We start from the raw sequence: 19,235 nt of genomic DNA on the forward strand, positions 1-19,235 counted from the left end.
TCCCAGAAACCTGCTTTCCAGGGCAAGCCAGTTTCTATTTGACAGTTTGCTTCTTCCTTCTCTCGGCCAGGTTCTCTTTTCCCTGTCTGTCTCATGCAGATTGGCCATAAATCACTTGAGACACTTGGTTTCTGTCCAGTGTCCGTCAGGGATATTTAATGGTTTGGAAGTCCCTTCCTCCCTTTTCAAGGATTCCTCAGCCTCATTGGGAGCAACTCCCTCATTTCCCACAGGTTCTTCACACACTCTTGTCTCTGGGCACCATTCAAGCCGTGCATCCTTCCTAAGTGGGGGAAGGGTTTTATTCGGGGATGTTTTTGGTCCCATGAAAGGAAGGGTACATGTAGATCAATCCTGAATCTTTCCAGGTTGAACACCTTACTTAGAATTCCTTCCTTTCTGATGTTATCTCTGCAGACATTTCCTGTTCTGCTACCCCAGGCCTTTCTGGTATCTCTGCATCTCAAAGATGCATACCTTCACCTCCCCTCTTTGGGAAATGTTTCTCTGTCTCTCCCTTGCAGTTTCAGTTCTGTGCTTTGCCTTTTGGCCTCTCTACTGCCCTAAGGGAATTCACAAAGTGCCTAGCTCTTATTGCTTTTTGCAGGGTTCGAGGTATTCGGATCTTTCTTAGACTATCTGCTTATTCAAGCTGCTTTTCCCAACTCCCTCCTTCAGAATTTCTGTTTCAGGATGATACCTTCCCATGATCGTATTTTCCTTGGCTGCAGACTTGACAGTTCCCATGCTGGTATCTCTGCCTGCCCCCAAGGCTCTCTAATAACCTTTTTTCAATCCCTTCTTCCTCTGATGTCCATTATGGCAAGAAAATTTCTCCGGGTGCTCAGATTCATGGCATCAACCATTCCCATGCTCCCACTTGCCAGGCTGCATGTGAGGAAACTTCATTTGTAACTCAGCTCAGTGTGGCTTTAACATTGCCACCCTCTGGAGTTCCCGATACCTCTCATTCCGTGTCTCAAGCTCGTGCTTCAGTGGTGGATTCATTAACTTTCTCTAAACCCTGATCTTCCTTTTCAAGCTCTAGATTCCATTCAAGAGCTTTTTACAGATGCCTCAGGCAGGGGGTGGGGTGCCTCCTGTGTCTCCCTAAAGGTTCAGGGTCTTTGGCCTCCTCATCAGAAGGCTCTGCTTCTGGCTTTGCAAGCGTTCATTCCCTTTTTCATCCTGGGCCCTTTCAGCTTTCACAGACAGTACCACAGTGATTGTGGTATCAACAAGTGTGTGTGTGTGTGTGTGTGTGGGGGGGGGGGGGGGGTTAAAGTTCTTCTTTCCAGGTTAGCTCTTCGTCTTTTTATCTAGCTATCCAGTTTCAAATGACTCTTCAAGCAGTTTACATTCCCTCAGAACCCAATCTTGTGGCAGACTCTTGAGCAGGGCTAGCACACAAGGTCATGAATGAATTTTTCACAGAGATGTGTACCTGGACATTGTCCATCAGTGGAGTATTCCTTAGGTAGATCTTTTTGCCTTGCCTCTGAACAGAAACTTCCTCTATTTTGTTCCAGAGTCCCGGGTCCTCTGGCTTGGAAAGTAGATGCCCTGTCTTTTCCATGGAAGGGGATGTTTCTGTACACCCACCCCTTCCTTTTTGTACCACAAGCTTTGTCCAAGATCAGGCACGACTTTCCCAAAATCTTGCTGGTGACTCCCTTTTGGCCCAGAAGGCATTTTCCCCCCTTCTTTCTCACTTGGTCAGGGGGAATCATCACAAGTTACCTCACCGGCTGAATCTTCTCACACAGGTCAAGGGAGCTGTCATCCATCCTCACTTGTCCACTCTTCAAATGGCACTGTTAGTGATAGAGTTTTGATCCCTTTTAGGCACCTCTTTTCTGAAGACATGCTTCAGATTCTGCAGGAGACTAGGAAATCATATATGTTCAAATGAAAGAGATTTTCTGTCTGGTGCCTCTCGCCATCAGGATCCCCTAACTGTAAAGGTTCCTTTGGTTCTCTCATTTGTATGGTCTGCTCCATGCTGGGTTGACATTTTCTTCAGTTAAAGCTCATCTGTCAGCAGTTTCTGCTTGTCTGCCCTTTACTCCTCCTTTGGCCTCTAGATTTGAGGTCAAACAACTTCTTAAATGCGTCCTTCATATCATGCCTTCCAGGAAGCCTATTCAACCTTCCTGTGACTCTGGCTCCTTTTGAGTCTGTTTATTCAGCTTTCTTACAACATTGTACTTTGAAGACTGTACTTCTTTTGACTCTCACTTTCAGCCAAGAGGGTGTCTGAACTTTAGGTTGTCATGGCTATTCCTCCTTTCTTAGTTTTCCACAGAGATAGGGTGTCTCTTCATATTAGTCCTTTTATGCCCAGGGTGGTCAGTGAGTTGTCCCTTAAGGAAAAAGAACTATCCAAACCTACATGGTCCTATGTGGAAAAAGTAATTGCCCCCCTTGTTAAATCATGAAGTAACTATGGTTAATCCCATTTTTGGGAAAGCAGAGTTCAATTTCACTAGCCACACCCAGGCCTGATTACTGCCAGACCTGTTGAATCAAGAGATCACTTAAGTAGAACCTGTCAGACAAAATGAAGTAGGCCAAAAGATCCCAAAAAGGAAGACATCATGCCGTGACCTAAAGAAATTCCGGAACAGATGAGAAACAAAGTAATTGACATCTATCAGTCTGGAAAAGGTTACAAAACCATTTCTAAAGCTTTGGGACTCCAGTAAACCATGGTGAGAGCCATTATCCACAAATGGAGAAAACATGGAACAGTGGTGAGCCTTCCCATGAGTGGCCGGCCTACAAAAATTACCCCGAGAGTGCAGCGACAACTCATCCAAGAGGTCACAAAAGAACCCAGAATAACATCTAGGGAACTGCAAGCCTCACTTGCCTCAGTTAAGGTCAGTGTTCATGACTCAACCATAAGAGAGAGAGACTGGGCAAAAATAGCATGCATGGCAGAGTTCCAAGGCGAAAACCACTGCTGACCAAAAAGAACATAAAGGCTTGTCTCGCTTTTGCCAAAAAAAACATCGTGATGATCCCCAAGACTTTTGGGAAAATATTCTGTGGACTGACTAAATAAAAGTTGAACTTTTTGGGAGGTGTGCGTCCCATTACATCTGGCATAAAAGTAACACAGCATTTCAGAAAACTATCATTATGCCAACAGTCAAACATGGTGGTGGTAGTGTGATGGTCTGGGGCTGCTTTGCTGCTTCTGGACCTGGGCAACTTGCTGTGATTGGAACCATGAATTCTGCTCTACCAAAAATCCTGAAGAATGTGCAGCCACCAGTTCGTGATCTCAAGCTGAAGTGCACTTGGGTTCTGTGGCAGGACAGTGATCCAAAACACACACCAGCAAGTCCTCCTCTGAATGGCTTTTAAAAAAAAAAAAAAAAAAAAAATGAAGGTTTTGGAGTGGCCTAGTCAAAGTCCAGACTTGAATCCTATTGAGATGCTGTGACATGACCTTAAAAAGGCGGTTCATGCTTGGAAGCCCTCCAGTATGGCTGAATTAAAACAATTCTGCAAACAAGAATAGGCCAAAACTCCTCAACAATGATGTGAAAGACTCATTGCCATTTAATGCAAATGCTTGTTGCTGCTAAGGGTGGCACAACCATTTATTTATTAGGTTTAGAGGGCAATTACTTTTTCACATAAGCCGCCCATGTAGGTTTGGATAGTTTCTTTCCTTAATAAATAAAATCATCACTTAAAAACTGCATTTTGTGTTTACTTGGGTTATCTTTGTCTAATATTTAAATTTGTTTGATCTGAAACATGTGCGTGTGACAAACATGCAAAAAAATAAATCGGGAAGGGGACAAATACTTTCCCATTGCACTGTATATGCCAGAGGTAGTCTTGGAGTTGTCATTTAACGTTGCTACTTAAACAGTCTTCTGCCCTGCATCTCAAAAAAAGACTTAAGGTGGACAGATCAATTAGAAGACAGGGCAGGCAAGCCTTCAGACAAATTCTTTCTAAATGGCTAGCTAACTGTAGTGTTTTTTTTTAATTACCACCATGGAAAGAATATGCAGATGAAGGTTTAGGGTCACTCTACTCATGCAGGACCTACCGCAGCTGCTACCTTCAAAAATGTATATGCTCGAAGCACGTAAGCACTTCGACTGCTGTGAGGACTTTTTCAAAAAGAATTTATAAATTGTGACACCTTACTTTGCCACCTCTAGCTTCCTCAAGCTGCAACACATTGAACTTTGAGTTATTAATCATGTATGTGTGTACGAACTGTGCAGTAGGAGGTGGAGTGTTTACCATTTGTACTTTTAAAAGCCATGTCTATTTTAAAATTTGGAGTCAGTTATAATCTACATCATAGGTAACTTAAGTCCGCAATGTATTTTCCACCACATCTGACTAAAATGTTGTGGTTCGTTTATTAATAACAAGATTCATAAACTTTTTAATTAATAATTACCTATGTAATTCTGCTGGAACCCTTGCTGATGTCATTGAAGGGCTAGCATGATGCTGAATTCATTAACTTTGTTGGATGGGGCCCCACTCATGCAGTTTAATGCACCCATGAAAGTCTGTGGATACACTTGCATGTACTCCCTCCTTTGACATTGCTAAGGGTTAAGTTCAGTGAATTTTAGTGATGTCACAGAGGGAAAAATACATTTACAAAGGATTATATGTTAAATGTAATGCTATAAAATAAACATGAATAAAACTGAACCCCCCATGAAAATTGTTCCTGTAGTTATGGTTCTGGGAGCCAGCGATAGACCATGAACTGTCCTTCGATTGCCACTTATCTGCTGTTGCAAGAAGGAGCTTTTCATTATACGACTTAGTACTAATGGTATGGTGTCCAGGTCTGGAAATGTGATCATTTCACTGTATTCCACAGTCATCAGACCAGACCGGTCATGAGTATAAGCCTCCCTTCTCCATGTACCCTGTCCAAGCATTTGACACAAGTGGAATGCCCACAGTTCTTTCTTACTAAGAAAATCAAGGGCCTGTATCATAAAAACTGTGCAGACTGGCTGAAAGCCTTGTCCCTCTTGTAAGTGACATACAGGCTGCTGAGGAGTGATTTCTGCCTCCCGTACAGAGTCTCAAAAGACCGTATCTAGTTAGCTGACCTGAATATTCACAAGTCCAGTAGGGGAACATCCCCTCAAGATCTAAATATGTTTTACAGCATATATAAAATATGTTGGAGGGATAGACTGTGTATCTTGTTAGGAATCTTCTTTCTTTCCAAGTTAAGCAAAGTACTTCTCTTAAAGTAGTAAAACATCTGGATGAATGGATGTTTTACTGCAAATTCACCTCTGGTTTAGCATCCTTGCCCTTCATAGTTAGGGGTAACATGTAAATGTATTGCTCCATTCTGATATTGAATGGCTAAGCTTCTAAAGTTCCTCATGAATCAATAGCCTAGTAAGTAACTATGACCCCGTGATCATATTGAAATGCAATATGGCACTGAAATTACCACATGCTATGATGTAAAAACTTGGGTGCAAAAACATGACTGTGGACTTAAATTTCTCTACCCTGAGGTGAATGCCTCCTGCAACCCCCCCCCGGTGAAGTCATCATGCTTTCACAGTGCAAAGGCAGGACACTTACTTTGAAGGCTAGTCTGAAACTGTATGCATACAGCTGTTTGTCACTTACTGATGAGATACTTTTGGAAGTTCCAGTGTTAATTGATGATTTGTGTTTCATGTTAACAGAAAAATTAGTGTTTAGTGCTTTTCCTTGTTAAGAGTTAACCTGGGTCTAAACCTAACAGAAGGCTCAGCACAAGCATACACTTAGCACTGCATGCAGCTTTGAGGTCTTCTTTGCATTTCATACTTGAGTATGTAGATTGCCAGCCAATACTTGTGTACATTTAATTGCTTAGTGGTGCCCATTTCTAAGATTTGGGTATAAATTGTCAGGTGCATTTTTGTATTTTGGGGTATGTCTTTTAATTACTTTAACAACTTTGTGCTGCTTTGAACAGAATGTCTAGATTCAAATTTTTCAGGAATGCATTTTTATTTTCGGTTTTCACAGTTTTTAGCCTTTTGGTTTTAATCAAAGCAGGCTGTATCCTGCCAAGACATTATAACCCCTTACTATTTTATTTAATACACAGGCAAATGAAGACGTTACACAAATTGTGGAAATCTTGCACAGTGAAGCAGACAAGTGGGCATGGCTTACAAATCGTTTAGTCGAGTTTACTTCTACAGGCAGTGTTCTCATCTTTGTAACTAAGAAAGCAAACTCTGAGGAGTTGGCCTCAGCGCTGCTGCATGTAGATCAGAATATTGGCTTGTTGCATGGTGACATGGACCAGAATGAGAGAAATAAAGTCATCACAGAGTTTAAGAAAAAGACGCTACCCGTACTGGTTGCTACTGATGTAGCTGGTAAGATGAATTTTACTTGGATGTTTACATTTTTAGGATTTTACTTAAATTAGCATCTGGCAGTCCTTTTAATTTGAGTTTTAAACTACTTACATTTAGTCAAATCTGTGAATGTTTCGGACTGCTAACTGAATGAATGAAATGTGTTGTACTGAAGTTTATTTTATTTTTTTGCCTTTGTCCCCCCCCCCATTTCATGCTTCTCAATAAAGTATGCTGCTAACTATGCAGTTGTGGCTTCTGCTGTTTAGGTAGTAATATTGTATACTAGATTCATATCTTAAAAAGGTGACTAGTAAGTGGGCTGATTCCCACAGATCCCTTTTCGGCCACAGAGAGGCAGTTGATATTTCAGTGCTTGAGCTAAAACGACTGTAGAGCAAAGTGTGTGAGAAAAGGATCATTATGTGATGCTCATAATTCATTGTTGGTACTGATTCTTGGAAATTTGTAGCTGCAGTCAGCCTGAATACCATAGAATTTCACCACCCCTCATCTGACACACCCTTCCTACCTGATCTCTGGACATCAGTGTAATAAAGAAGTCAAAAGCAGGCGCTATATTCAGTTATTTCTTGCCTATTTCAAATTAGCACTGTTAAATATAGGTCTGTCTCTGTCTTTAAATACCTTGGGGAAGGTAGTGTTTGGCTTATATGTGCAATGTTGTCTGCCAGTTCCCAGGCTGACCTCCTGAAAAAAATACTAAGAGAAGTGTTTGAAGGAGAAAGAAGTCAGGGAGGCAAACATCATCCTCATTGTGTCTGACTTCCCGTCCTGTCTCAAAATTTTTGATTCAGGCCTGGAGCATTTGCAGCCTTCTGTACCAGTGACTAGTGAGCCTGAGTCCTCATGTGTAACTGCTGTGGAGGCTATGTCCTCTGCCCCTTCCATGTCCTTGCAAGCTAGCACCAGGTGGGCATGTATCTGGTCCAGAGCCTACATCCAGTTCTTATCAGTCATGGAAGGAGAGAGCAGAATCTCCCTGGTGATAATCAGGGAGGATCTTCCTGAAGGCTGGACTGAGGCCACAACTGCCCCTCCATGCCATGAGGTCTTCCCATCTGCCAGTCCCAAGCCTTTCAAGCCAAAATGGTGTCTGGGGTTGCCCCAGTCTACACTGCCCAGGTAAAATCACAGGATTTTGTCTTACTGACACAGGATTTCATGGAGTTCAATAAATCTAAGAAACCTTCTGTGATGTCCCTGCTCTGGGCCAATAATCAAGGAGCCTCAATCCTCATCACTGACACCGATGAGGGACGTTCACTTGGAACAAAAATAGATACACACAGTATTTCCAGATGTAGCTTTCTGCAGCAAGCACAGTTTCTCTTAAGAGCACACAGGGAACACACTCCCATCATGGGGCAGGGTTTCCCACTTTCTCACCAAGCCTCAAATAAGACTCCACACTGACCACAGCTGTAGAGTTGAGTCCTCAGCCAAATGTTCCAAGCCAAGTCCTCCACCACCCTCTGTCACACACACACACACACACACAAGGCTGGCACAGATTTACCAGCTATGCCCCCTCTGTCCAGACTGTAAGATGGATACTGCCACCAGAACACTCCCAAGCCAGCTACTCTAAGGCTCTTACAGGTGTACCCATTTATACTGAGTAAAAGTAATACAAATGGTAGTGGTTCACCAATGCAGCAAGGCTTTCAGGAGCAGCGACAGTGTCTCCAGATAAATAGAAGTTCTCTCAAAGGTTAAAATATTCTCTAAAAGACCAGCCACAACGAAAAGTTTAAATATATTTAATAATAATAAAAGAACATGAAAACGCTAAATATATATTTACAGTAAACAGCAGAGTTTGTCACAGGAAATATTAAAAATAACACTGATAGAAAGATTCACACAGATGCAGAAAAACAATACTTAACTAATCTCGCTATATTTCCTGACTGATCTAAAGAATTACTGTCTCCTAGTTCACTTAGTAGAGCAAGGCAAGATGAAGTGCGTGGGTGATCCTTTATTGTCAGGTTTCAAAAACAGACTGCCCTGAGATTTCTGTCTCATCTAGTATTAAAACATCATTTCAGTGCTGGATTACAGAATGGCTACTGCCTCTCCTTTCAGAACTCATCACTGTCTTAATCTTAAACAACTTGATTGGGTAGAGTTTCTACACCATCTACACTTTTCACAGCTTACTATTGCCCACAAAACCCTGCATCAACCCACCAATACTCCTACTTACCCCCTACCATAATCCTAAAAACTTACACTCTTCTAACAAACTGCTGTTTAACATTTGCCGATCCAACAATTTAGCAGGTGACTCCCTTTTCTCTAATACCATCGGTAAGCTGTGGAATCTACTACCCACTGAACTCGCAACTCTCTGCTCTCATATACTTTTTAAAAAGAAACTCCAGCTTCATCTCAAGTCACACTGGTTATGTTCCTGTACTATCCCTGACTAACTGATACTTCTCACTTATAACTACCTGTATCATCCTAAGCCTTCCGTATAAAATCTGCTTATGAAACTTTTGAGTGAATTCTTTATATATACTTGCATATTACATCCTCTCATGAATATTCCCTTATTGTTTACTGCTACAGTCATGCTCAATGGTAGTAAGGCAGTTAATATTTCATATCTTAAAAAAAAAAAAAAAAAAAAAACTTTTCTTATTTATACATCTGTTCTACTCAATACTATTTTCTATATTGTTTTGGTATACGACTTTATTGGTACTTCTTCCTTGATTGAATTTTGCATGTGTTCTTCTGTAAACTTTTTCAAGATTGTACTTTATATATGTTTTTTTATTGTTTTTTGTTTGTTATTCTTGGAGCTTTTCTCCCCGGGCCTGTACTGAAAATGGACATGTATCCAGCTAGACTAGCCCGGTCAACAAATGTAAAATAAATAAAATAAATATCTGGTCACTTGACTTCTGGTTCCCACATACCCCTTTACTTGAAACTGAATCAGAATCTAGAATATATGTCTCACCATATATACACACAGAGTTTTGCTAATATGCATTATGTGGAAGCTATAAACCATTTTCAAAAACTTCCACCATTCCAGGGTAGCAATTATTCACCCCCAAGGACAATACACTAGGTTTTCTAGTCCAGGTTTTCATAGACATTTTGTCTCTGGTTGTAACCAGAACTGCAAGATACAATCTTTATGGCCTAAACCAGGTAATTTAATTTCAGACTATTTTTCAAAGTTATCTGGACTGATATTAACCTTTTTTCTTCCAGTACCCTCTGTTACAGTATATTCATTTCAACAGTTACAATAAAGTCTGACATACAGGTGTATGTCTTCTCTGTCCAGCAGGACCCATTGTTGGTAAATTTCTAACACAAGTACCTGTACAAATCTGTTTGATATACAAATGACCTATAATTCTGTACAAAGCTCTAGCTGGCTATCCTGGTATATGTTACACAACCACCACATTACTTCTGTTGGCATAGCTGGCAGTACCTCAGATCATCACTTCTCTCGCCCATTTGAAGACTCAAGCTAGTTTTTGCAGTGACCCTGGAGAAATGTGGCTTAACTCATTCCCTCCAGTACAGCTCTTCTGAGTATGTACCTTTAATTCCCAGTGGGTGTGGCTTCCGTACAGTTCTAACAAATACTAATTGACAGAGGTCATATATCAATACAATTGTTTGCCATCATGTATGCTTCAAGATAAAATATTCTAATACCTTGTATGTAGCATGGTTTTGGAATTATTAATGCAAATATGAACAGGCAATATTTGACGCCTAGAGGCGCAGTAGGAGGTAACTGCAGAAACACCTGGAGACGTCACTTGGCTGTAATGAGTTGAGACATGACCCTGTCTGGGAACACATTAATCCATACCCTGTCTTGAGAACCCATCTGCATTGGCATTGCCGACCCCACTGCAGTGCTATTTGTCATTTGCCTTCATCCCTAGGCTCCCCCTTAATAACTTGGCATTTTGCTGGCTGTCTCGATGTAGCCATAGATCCCCCTCAGACAACTCCTGCCAACCACTGCAAATACTTGGCACCAGGGACCCTTGTCATGGTAAGCTGTCGTCATGTTAACATGTTACAGTTTGTGCCCCTGCCTAGCAGGTTTACCATGTAGTTAACATCACTGGCCCTCCTTACTACCTCAAAGGGTCCCTCCCAAGCTGCCTGCAGCTTATTTTGTCTGACAGAAATGAGCACCATAACCTGCTGTCCCACAGCATACTCTCGGGCTCGAGCATTCCTGTCATACCAGACCTTTTTCTGCTGTTGGACTCCTGCCAGGTTCTCCTGGGCCAAGTCCATCAGCTCCCTAAGCCTTGTCCTGAGGGTTAGGACATATGCCAAACAGACTCCTTGTGAGATTCACACTCACCCTCCCACTCATCATGAATCAAATCTAAAGGCATCCTCACCCTATGCCTATACAACAACCCAAAGGGTGAAAGGCCTGTGGATTACTGGGATACCTGTCTGTATGGAAACAGCAAATGGGACAAATATTTGTCCCACTCTCTCTCAAACTGGTCTGCAAATGCCCGTAGCATAGCCTTTAGAGTTTAACTTCTCCACAAGACCATTAGTCTGGAGGTTGGTAGGGATGGTCTTTAGGTGCTTCAGCCCACAGCGCTCCCTGTTAAATCTCTTGCAATCCCAGGCCAATAAAAGTTCTACATAATACGTCTCTTGGTACACTTTGAGCATAGGACCTGCAAAAGCAGTGTCATGGGGTATGACTAGAAGTGCTAGATGTTGGGCTGTAGGCACTACCAACTGCTGTATTACCTCACCCTCTAGCCCTCCCTCAGGGGTTGCACTCTATGTAGTAACCCTTTGTCCCAGTATACATACTCTCCTTTTCCTTGAGAATCAGGTGCCTCACTAGCTAGCTACCTCCCTCAAGCTTCCTTAGTGTAACGTCTGAGAGCTGAGCCTTTCACAACTCTACCTTTTTTTACCCTTCCACAGGATGTCTGGTATCGTCTGACAATGGTGCTGTCAGCCTGGTTACTACCACTCACCTCTACCCTTGCAGTCACTCTGCCCAAGGGAACATCAGTACCTACCAGCAGCTGTGGCATACCATCTGGCTCACTGCTACAGTGTAGCTCCCTCTCTGAAATAGCCACTTCACCAAGTCATGGCTTCAGGTATGGAGTCTCCCCCAGGCTACCAGCCCCACATGCATGTCTCCAAGCCTGACTGCGTGTAACTGCACGTGCACAATGTACTGCATTATCAACATCATTCCCTGTCAGAACATCTGCAGGGATATCCTCAAACACACCTACTTGCTTGCTTCCTTTTCCACCCTGCCAGTCAAGGTGAACCCTGGCCAAAAGCATTTGGAATAGGGACCCTCCTAAAGGTCTGGCTGGAGTAGGACTGCCCAAGCAAGTACTGCTCCTCTTTAGCCTGCAGTGTTTAAGGAGGAGCAGTACTTGCTTGGTCTGGCTGGAGTAGACTGCACAAGCAAGTACTGCTCCTCTTTAACCACTGCAGGCTTCAGTCACACTGTGGGGAAAGACTTCAGAGTTGAGTGCTGCTCAAAACAAATTTATTACTTTAAAAAACTCCTAAAACAACAATGGAGGTTAAGCGCTTTCATCCTCTGGTAACTGGACTTCATCAGAACAATTACCCATAAGTCAAGAAGCCTTTTTATACATCATACTAAATTAATTGATTACATAATATTCAAAATAGTAAAATTTCCTTGGAGTGCCAGCATAAACAGATACTATGTTGAAAAACCTGCTAGTAAAAACATGCAACAGTTACAAAGAAATAATTTACAACAATGTGCAGTGCACTTGAAAGACTACTGCAGCTAAAATTAAAAAAAAATTTTTCAGTTTTTTATATACTCAACTAAAAAAAATTTTCATACCCTGTGTGACGCATCAAATGCGTACCCTATGGCATCAATGCATAATTACCCAAAGTAATATCCAGTTTTGAGTTTTAGTATGCTGGAAATTGAAACATTTTCATTTAAACCTGGTGGCAGGGTGGCATTGGTCCAAAGTTGCCATTTAAGTTCTAAAAATTCAAAGTCGTCGTCACTTGGTCCCCCCAACTCACCTAAGTTAACTTGCTCAATAATGCAAAACTTAAAATGGTATGTAGGATTGGATTTAATGTGCCTATACAGGGCATTGTTTTCATCTTTCTTCTTGATGTCATATATGTGTTGATATATCCTTTGCCTGCATTTACATTTAGCTTTCCCTGTGTAGAATGCTGTGCAAGGTGTGCATAGCCCTAAATAAACGACGCCCTTTTTGGAACATGTAAACCTGCCACTAGGTTTTATGTACCCAAAGCCATGTATATTAAAGGAAGAACCTTCCATGACATACTTGCATTGATTACATTTTCCGCACTTGACCATTCTTCCCTTATTTTCACTTCTTCCCGTTCTTTCTAGTATCAGTTTAAAACTAGCAGCTTTTTTGTATATCACTACTGGTCTTTTTCCCACTGCACTAAGGTGGTCTGGGTTGACTTCAAAGATAGTCCAGTTTCTTTCTAAAATCTCCCTTAAGCCATCAAATTCATTAGTGTAAGTCAACACCATTCCATTGTTGAATTGTTTGCCACTTGTTCCCCTCTACGGTGTCGCACCCGTTCTATCACTAGGGGTGGTGAGTGTAGCATTAGACCTTTCTGATAGTGGAATAACATGCGCTGAGGACCTCTTCCTACAGACTTCATCAAAGATTTTTTCAGAAACAGTTCTGGGTATCCCCTCCATGCAAACATACATTTAAGTGTTTCTAGTTCCACCTGGAAGTCATCATCTCTTGACATCACTCTTGCTAGTCTCATGCATTGCCCCTTTACAATCGCCTTTTTTTGGCATAGTGGATGCATACTCTGAGTATAACAGAGTTGGCATAACTAGGTTTCCTGTTTATAGTTGAATCAAATCCTCTCTTTACATATTTTTTGGTAAGTGTTGTATCTAAAACATGCACAGTGTTCCCCTGAATATCCATGGTGAATTTCAGGCAAGCAGTGATATTATGCAAATGGTCAAAAAACATATCCAGTTTGTCTACAGTGTCAATCCAGAAAAAAAAAATCTATAAAACGTCCATAGAATGTCCAGCAGTCCTTCTGAGTTAAGCACATAGTTCCATTCCCAATAGGAAAGGACCGTATTTGCAAACATGGGGGCATACACTACCCCCATTGCTGCTACTGTCTTCTGCCAAAAGTACTGGCCCTCAAACGTTAAGAAGTTATTTTCTAAGACTACTTCAGTGAGTTCCCTGACCGTATCCAGCTTTCTTTGGCCCAGTGTAGTGTTGTGCCTTAGGTAGTCATAAAAACCAGTCTGTACCTATTCTATGCGGAATAACAGAGGAGAATCCTGCACATCGATAGTAACAAATATAATCTCTTCCCTAAACAAATCATTGGTTATTCTGCTGAGGAAATACCACAAGTCTCAACATGACAGGGTTTGTTTTTAATACAGTTTTTCTATAAAAATCAATGTATTTTGCAGTACACACAGTTTTTGTTGCCTTAGCATCAACTATAGGATGCAATAGAGGATTTATGACATTTTTATGAACCTTTGGGATCCCGAATATTATGGGGATCTTGGGGTTGCATATGTTAAGGAAACTGTTCTTCCATAGATATTTGACTATTCAAAAGCATGTCCTCAAGAATGACACCTATTTTATGATGGGTTATATTTATTTCATTGATGGAAACTTCCTCATAGGTGTCTGAGTACAACATGCTGAACATTTTGTTTACATAATCATTCTTGTCCATTACCACCACCCCACCACCCTTGTCTGGCTTCATAACACGCACACTTTTGTTCATTATTTCTTGTAAAAGTGTTGCTTTCATATCACTCAAATTGTGTTGACCTCTTGCATGCTTAGTTGTTTTTAAATAATTTCTAAAGTTAAATTTGCACAACTTTTCAAAGAGTAAAAACTGTAGGGTGAAAGGGGGTTAAAAGTACTAGGTCTCTTAATGGGGTTGGCAGAAAAAGGAATTAAGTTCAACATGTCTGTTGTCATTGAAGTACAACCTAAAGTTAATTTTTCTAGTGTATAACTTTAGCTGAATCAAGGCTTCTTCAATTTTTATACTTTTGGTGAGTACAAAGGTAAATCCCTTTTCAAATAAATTCCCCCATTTAACACCAGTGTTTAACACACTATAGTTGTACACCTTAAAATCTTTGTGCATGTTGTATAATGGTATACTTGTTTAGTTCCAATTCCTGTAACTGCTGTTGGGTCTCCCCCTCCATACTGTTCCACCTCTCTGTCCCTTTCTCCCCCTCCCCCTGTTGTAAGAGGCATTGGGCTCCCAGTAACTAGGGGGTGTCTAATTGTCTTGTGCCCGTTCCTCCCTCTCTCTATAAGCCTCTATGAATGTCTCAGCGGGGGGTTCCTTAAAGGGGACTCTGGTTGAATTTCATTTACTTCAGGTTCAGTAATTTCTTATAGCAAGTTTGCCCCCCCCCCATTTACATGGTCTACATGGGAAGCTGATATTTTATTTGCAAAGCTTGGTAGGGTGGATAGGCTACACCTTTGTCATACACCGCTCTATCTCTTCAAGTTTTTTAATTTTCGAATTTTTCAACAATAAAATATCACTTTCAGTACTGTTAAGCATATCATTGTATTCCTCTAACTTACTTTCAAATAAGTCATTGTGCATACTTTCATTTAGTCTAATAATGTTAAGTTCACACATTTGTCTATCATAATCTTTAACAAGTAGTTCAAGCAACTCACATCCATGCCTGTTAAGCAATTTCAACAGTTCCTGGTGCAGTGTAGATTTTTAAGTCCATTGGGATATTTCCATACCCGTAATCCCTTTGGTATACATTCCACACGCAATCATTCTCTGAGGTAACTTGTTTAAAGCTGAAGCTTCTTGAATTTATACACAGTCCCCAAATGATTTAAATTGCTGGCAAAAGTTCCGTAGCTCACTATGCCTTTGGGATGGTTCCCCTTTCCAGGATACATCATTAGCAAACCAGTTTGTAAAGTCAACACTGCTCCTAGCTTCAGTTGAAGCTCTAAATGTGCCTTAAGGCTAGGCTGTCTTGTGTCTGTTGTACTGCAGTTTGAGTTAGTAGGACCTTTCTCTGGTATTGTTGGCCAGGTGCAATTCCTGTAGCTCCTAAACTGTCTGCCTTATTGGCTAAACAGTATGCCAGTCAAATGAGGTTCATTGAGATCTGGTCTCCTTGGTTGCAAGCCAGCCAAAAGGTTTTATGTAAGCTGATTCACCAAGCCTGTTAAGTTCCCAGTGCTTGCTGCAAATGAATCATGCAGCTGCTGCATTCTGTTAAGAGCAGTTTCAACTCCAGCTTCCCCCTCCATTAAACTGAAGCAACAAAATCAATCCAGAAACCAAGAGCAGTCACACTGGTGGGAAAAGACTTCAGAGTCGAGTGCTGCTCAGAACATAAATTTATTACTTAGAAAAACTCATAAAACAACCCTGCAGGTTAAGTGCTTTTATCCTCTGGTAACTGGACTTCATCAGAACAATTACCCATGAGGGCGGAGCCTAGATGGCCAACTGAGACCAGTGAATTTTGAGAGCTCTATAAACTAGTATAATAATATAGGAACATTTTATAATTTTTCAAGTTTAAAATGTCAGAAATCAAAAATAAACTACTAAACTACATAAATATCAATTTTGGTGGAGATGTACAAAAACTTTCCTGTCAAGTAACTTGGAGATAACTTGAGTCACTCAATGTGAACAACTCAAAGAATTTTCATCCAGATGCTGCTTTGAAAAAACAACTGCAATTGATGACATCTACCTTAAAGGAACTATCTTTGAAGATGGAGGTCTTTAAAATTGACTTGGAAAACCTCAAATTAAATTCTCAGAAACAGACTGATACTCTTAAGGAACAATTACAGCAACATAATGCAAAAATAAATATAGAGACTTCTCTAAATGACAAAGGAGACTTAGAGGAAGAATTCCCAAAAGAATTCTGCTTAAACAGAATACATGGGTGCTTAACAAAATAGATGACTTAGAAAACAGGGAGAGGAGAAACAACATAAAGATCTTTGGTTTGCCTGAAAACACTGAAGGAGAAGACATTATTTCATTCTTAACCTGTAACGTTAAGTTGTCCATCTCGCCTTCGTTCTTGCTGTTTGGGTTCGGAGCCAATCCTCGGATCTGACTCTGCCATCTTCTGTAGCTCGAGAGCTGTTTACTGGCTTGATACCCCTTATCCCAGAATGCCCAGCGTCAGCTACCCAGATCTCATTTGCTGCTTCAGCTGCAAGGTTGCTTCGTTACTGGCTAAGGCTTAGTATAGTTTTTTCTATTATAATTGTTTATTCTTAAAAATTTGTCAAGTTTTTTTATCAAGTTTTCGTCTAGATATATTACTTTATCCCTTATCGCTTTCTTGTGTGTTATAGCTCTGTTGGCCGTCGCTCCATAACTCGCAGGCCTTCTGTTTCCCCTGAACTTGTTTAAATTAGAGAGTTCCCCCCCTCCCTTAGGACAGCCGTTTAAATTAGAGGCTCTCCTTTCTGTTCCATAACTGTAAAAAAAAAAAAAAAAAAAAAAAGACTTGTTTCTTAGTTTTGTAGTATAGCATTTTCTTATTGTGGTGGTTGTTAGGAAAATGTCTAAAGATACCAAGGTATCTGGCTTCAAAAAATGTGACTCATGCTGTCAGAAAATGTCTCTGACAGATGGCACACTAGTTGTGTATATTGTTTGGGCACTGTTCACCTGCAGGACTCCTGTTCTATATGTCACGCTTTTAGTCCAAGGGGTCCTGCAGGAGCGCAAAAACAAGTTAATCCTTCAGGGATTATTGAAGCCTCAGGACTCTCCAGCTAAAAGTACTCAGCCAGCGAAATCCCCTAAGTCTGTCAAGCTTGTCGGCTCCACCTTCGGAGCAGACTCCTTTACTTGACCAACCAAGTATGTCGGTGCCGGCTGGCACCGACAAGGCAACAATTCCTCCGGCTCCATCTGCTATTTCGGAGTCGTCTCGGAGCCATATGAGACTGAGATCTCCGTCTTTGGAGTCCATCCACTCTGCACCTCAGTCACCATTGTTACAGAGTGAACGTCGCCATCATTCTTCCCACTCCGAACGACTGTATTATCGGATCATATGATGTGGAAAGAGTAGTAAGTAAGTTGCTTAAGTCACAGGCACTGGCAAAATTACTGTCCAGCCCACCTCAACAGGTATCTGCTCTAACCGCCTCTATTTCTGTTCCTCCGACTACATTTAGCTCTGTGCCGGAGACCATGGATCCGCAGGTAGTAGAACCGTCAGCGACTATCATAATCTCTCCTTCGGTTCAACGTCTGCCCCAGTTACCTTGATTGTACTGTCTGTCGAGGGATCTGGGTGCCCGGGGCTCTCTTATAGGCTCCGAGGGGGGAGTGGCATCGGACCCTTGTCCGACCACGTTCTCCCCGTCGGAGCTTAGGCGCAGGTGTGCTCGGCTCCAACATCGGCCTTGGAGCAGTCACCCTTGACGTGGAGAAGGCCTCCTTTTTCTTCGGAGCAGGAGCTTTCTCTGCCTAGAGGTCGGGACGCCTTTGAGGTCATGCGGAGTGTGCTGTCCCCCGAAACAGCTCTACTGCCAGCTCCATCGGCTCCTCCCCCCCGTGGTGTCTGTTCCAACCTCTACTCCTCCAGACCCCAAGCGTAGGGAACCTATGCCCCAGGACACCCCATCGGGTGATCCCTCTTTTTCCAAAGCCTCCCCTGATCACTTGGAAGAGCCTTCCCGGAAGAAGATGTGCAAGAGGAAGCACATAGACTCCCCTGAGTCTGTCACCTCAGATACAGACATGGATTAATCGGAAGGGTCCCCCTCTGAAGATGTTCCCTTTTCGGACATCCTTGAAATGCTTAGAGGAGGGACTGGACTTCCCTAGCCCCTACCGAGGATGTCTGTATACCTGGACGCATTCGGTTCCCGACCTTTCACCTCCTGGGTATCTCCACCTTTGGATCCACTCATGTCTGTAGTGGCTCGAAAGGCTTGGTCAGCTCCAGATTCTGTGGAACCTTCTCTGAGGAGACCAAACAAATTTATTACAGCCAAAAACAAAAATGGAACCAGGAGCAGTACAACTTTCGCCAAGAAGACAAAAACGCCACAGGAAACTGAACTTTAATACACGTAAAGCGCTTTTCGTCTGCTCAAAAAGCAGACTTCATCAGACAAAGTATAAAAAGTACTGGTGTGAATTTATAGCTAAAATGACATCACCAAACTACCAATTAACCAATTACAACCTAAATTGATTAATTCAAGTATTTAAAAGAGACTAGTTTTGACTAAACATAAATACATAACCCCACAAAGCTCTACATTAGTTCGAAATGCATACAAGTTGTATAGATATTTGGAATGTATGAAATTATACCAAAACAAAGTATGGTGTAATTCATGTACATACACTTCTATACAGGAATTTAAAAATAATAAATTAAATAACTATAGAAGTATATTTAATTCCAGGTAAAATTAATAATAAATTAATCATGCACATGGTAAATAGTGTCCATAAATATAAATACTGTCCATAATGTGTATACATGTCAGATTGCCCATATAAACTATTCGTGAGCTCTTATATAGTGATAATTATACTAACTACTAATACTGATACTTCCCATTCACGTGCATAAAAGTACAAGTATAAAAACAGTATTAAGTCACCAGTAACTAAAAACAGCCTAATGGGTAACTAAGTACCCATATTACCAAACAAGATGACAAATAAGTTAAAAATAGATTAAAAAATAGGAATTCCATACTAGCTATC

General features: G+C 41.4%; 1 protein-coding gene across 1 annotated transcript in view; it reads left to right on the forward strand.

The window, feature by feature from the left end:
* Positions 1–19,235, forward strand: part of DDX42 (DEAD-box helicase 42) — a 991,771-nt gene that overhangs the window by 721,429 nt on the left and 251,107 nt on the right. Inside the window, exon 11 of the mRNA XM_044054957.1 lies at positions 6,122–6,398. Coding sequence (XP_043910892.1) covers positions 6,122–6,398 — 277 coding nt within the window. The remainder of the gene's footprint in view (positions 1–6,121; positions 6,399–19,235) is intronic.

Source organism: Protopterus annectens, chromosome 13.part0 (assembly GCF_019279795.1).
Source record: "Protopterus annectens isolate FY-2018-M chromosome 13.part0, PAN1.0, whole genome shotgun sequence".
NCBI lineage: Eukaryota > Metazoa > Chordata > Ceratodontiformes > Protopteridae > Protopterus > Protopterus annectens.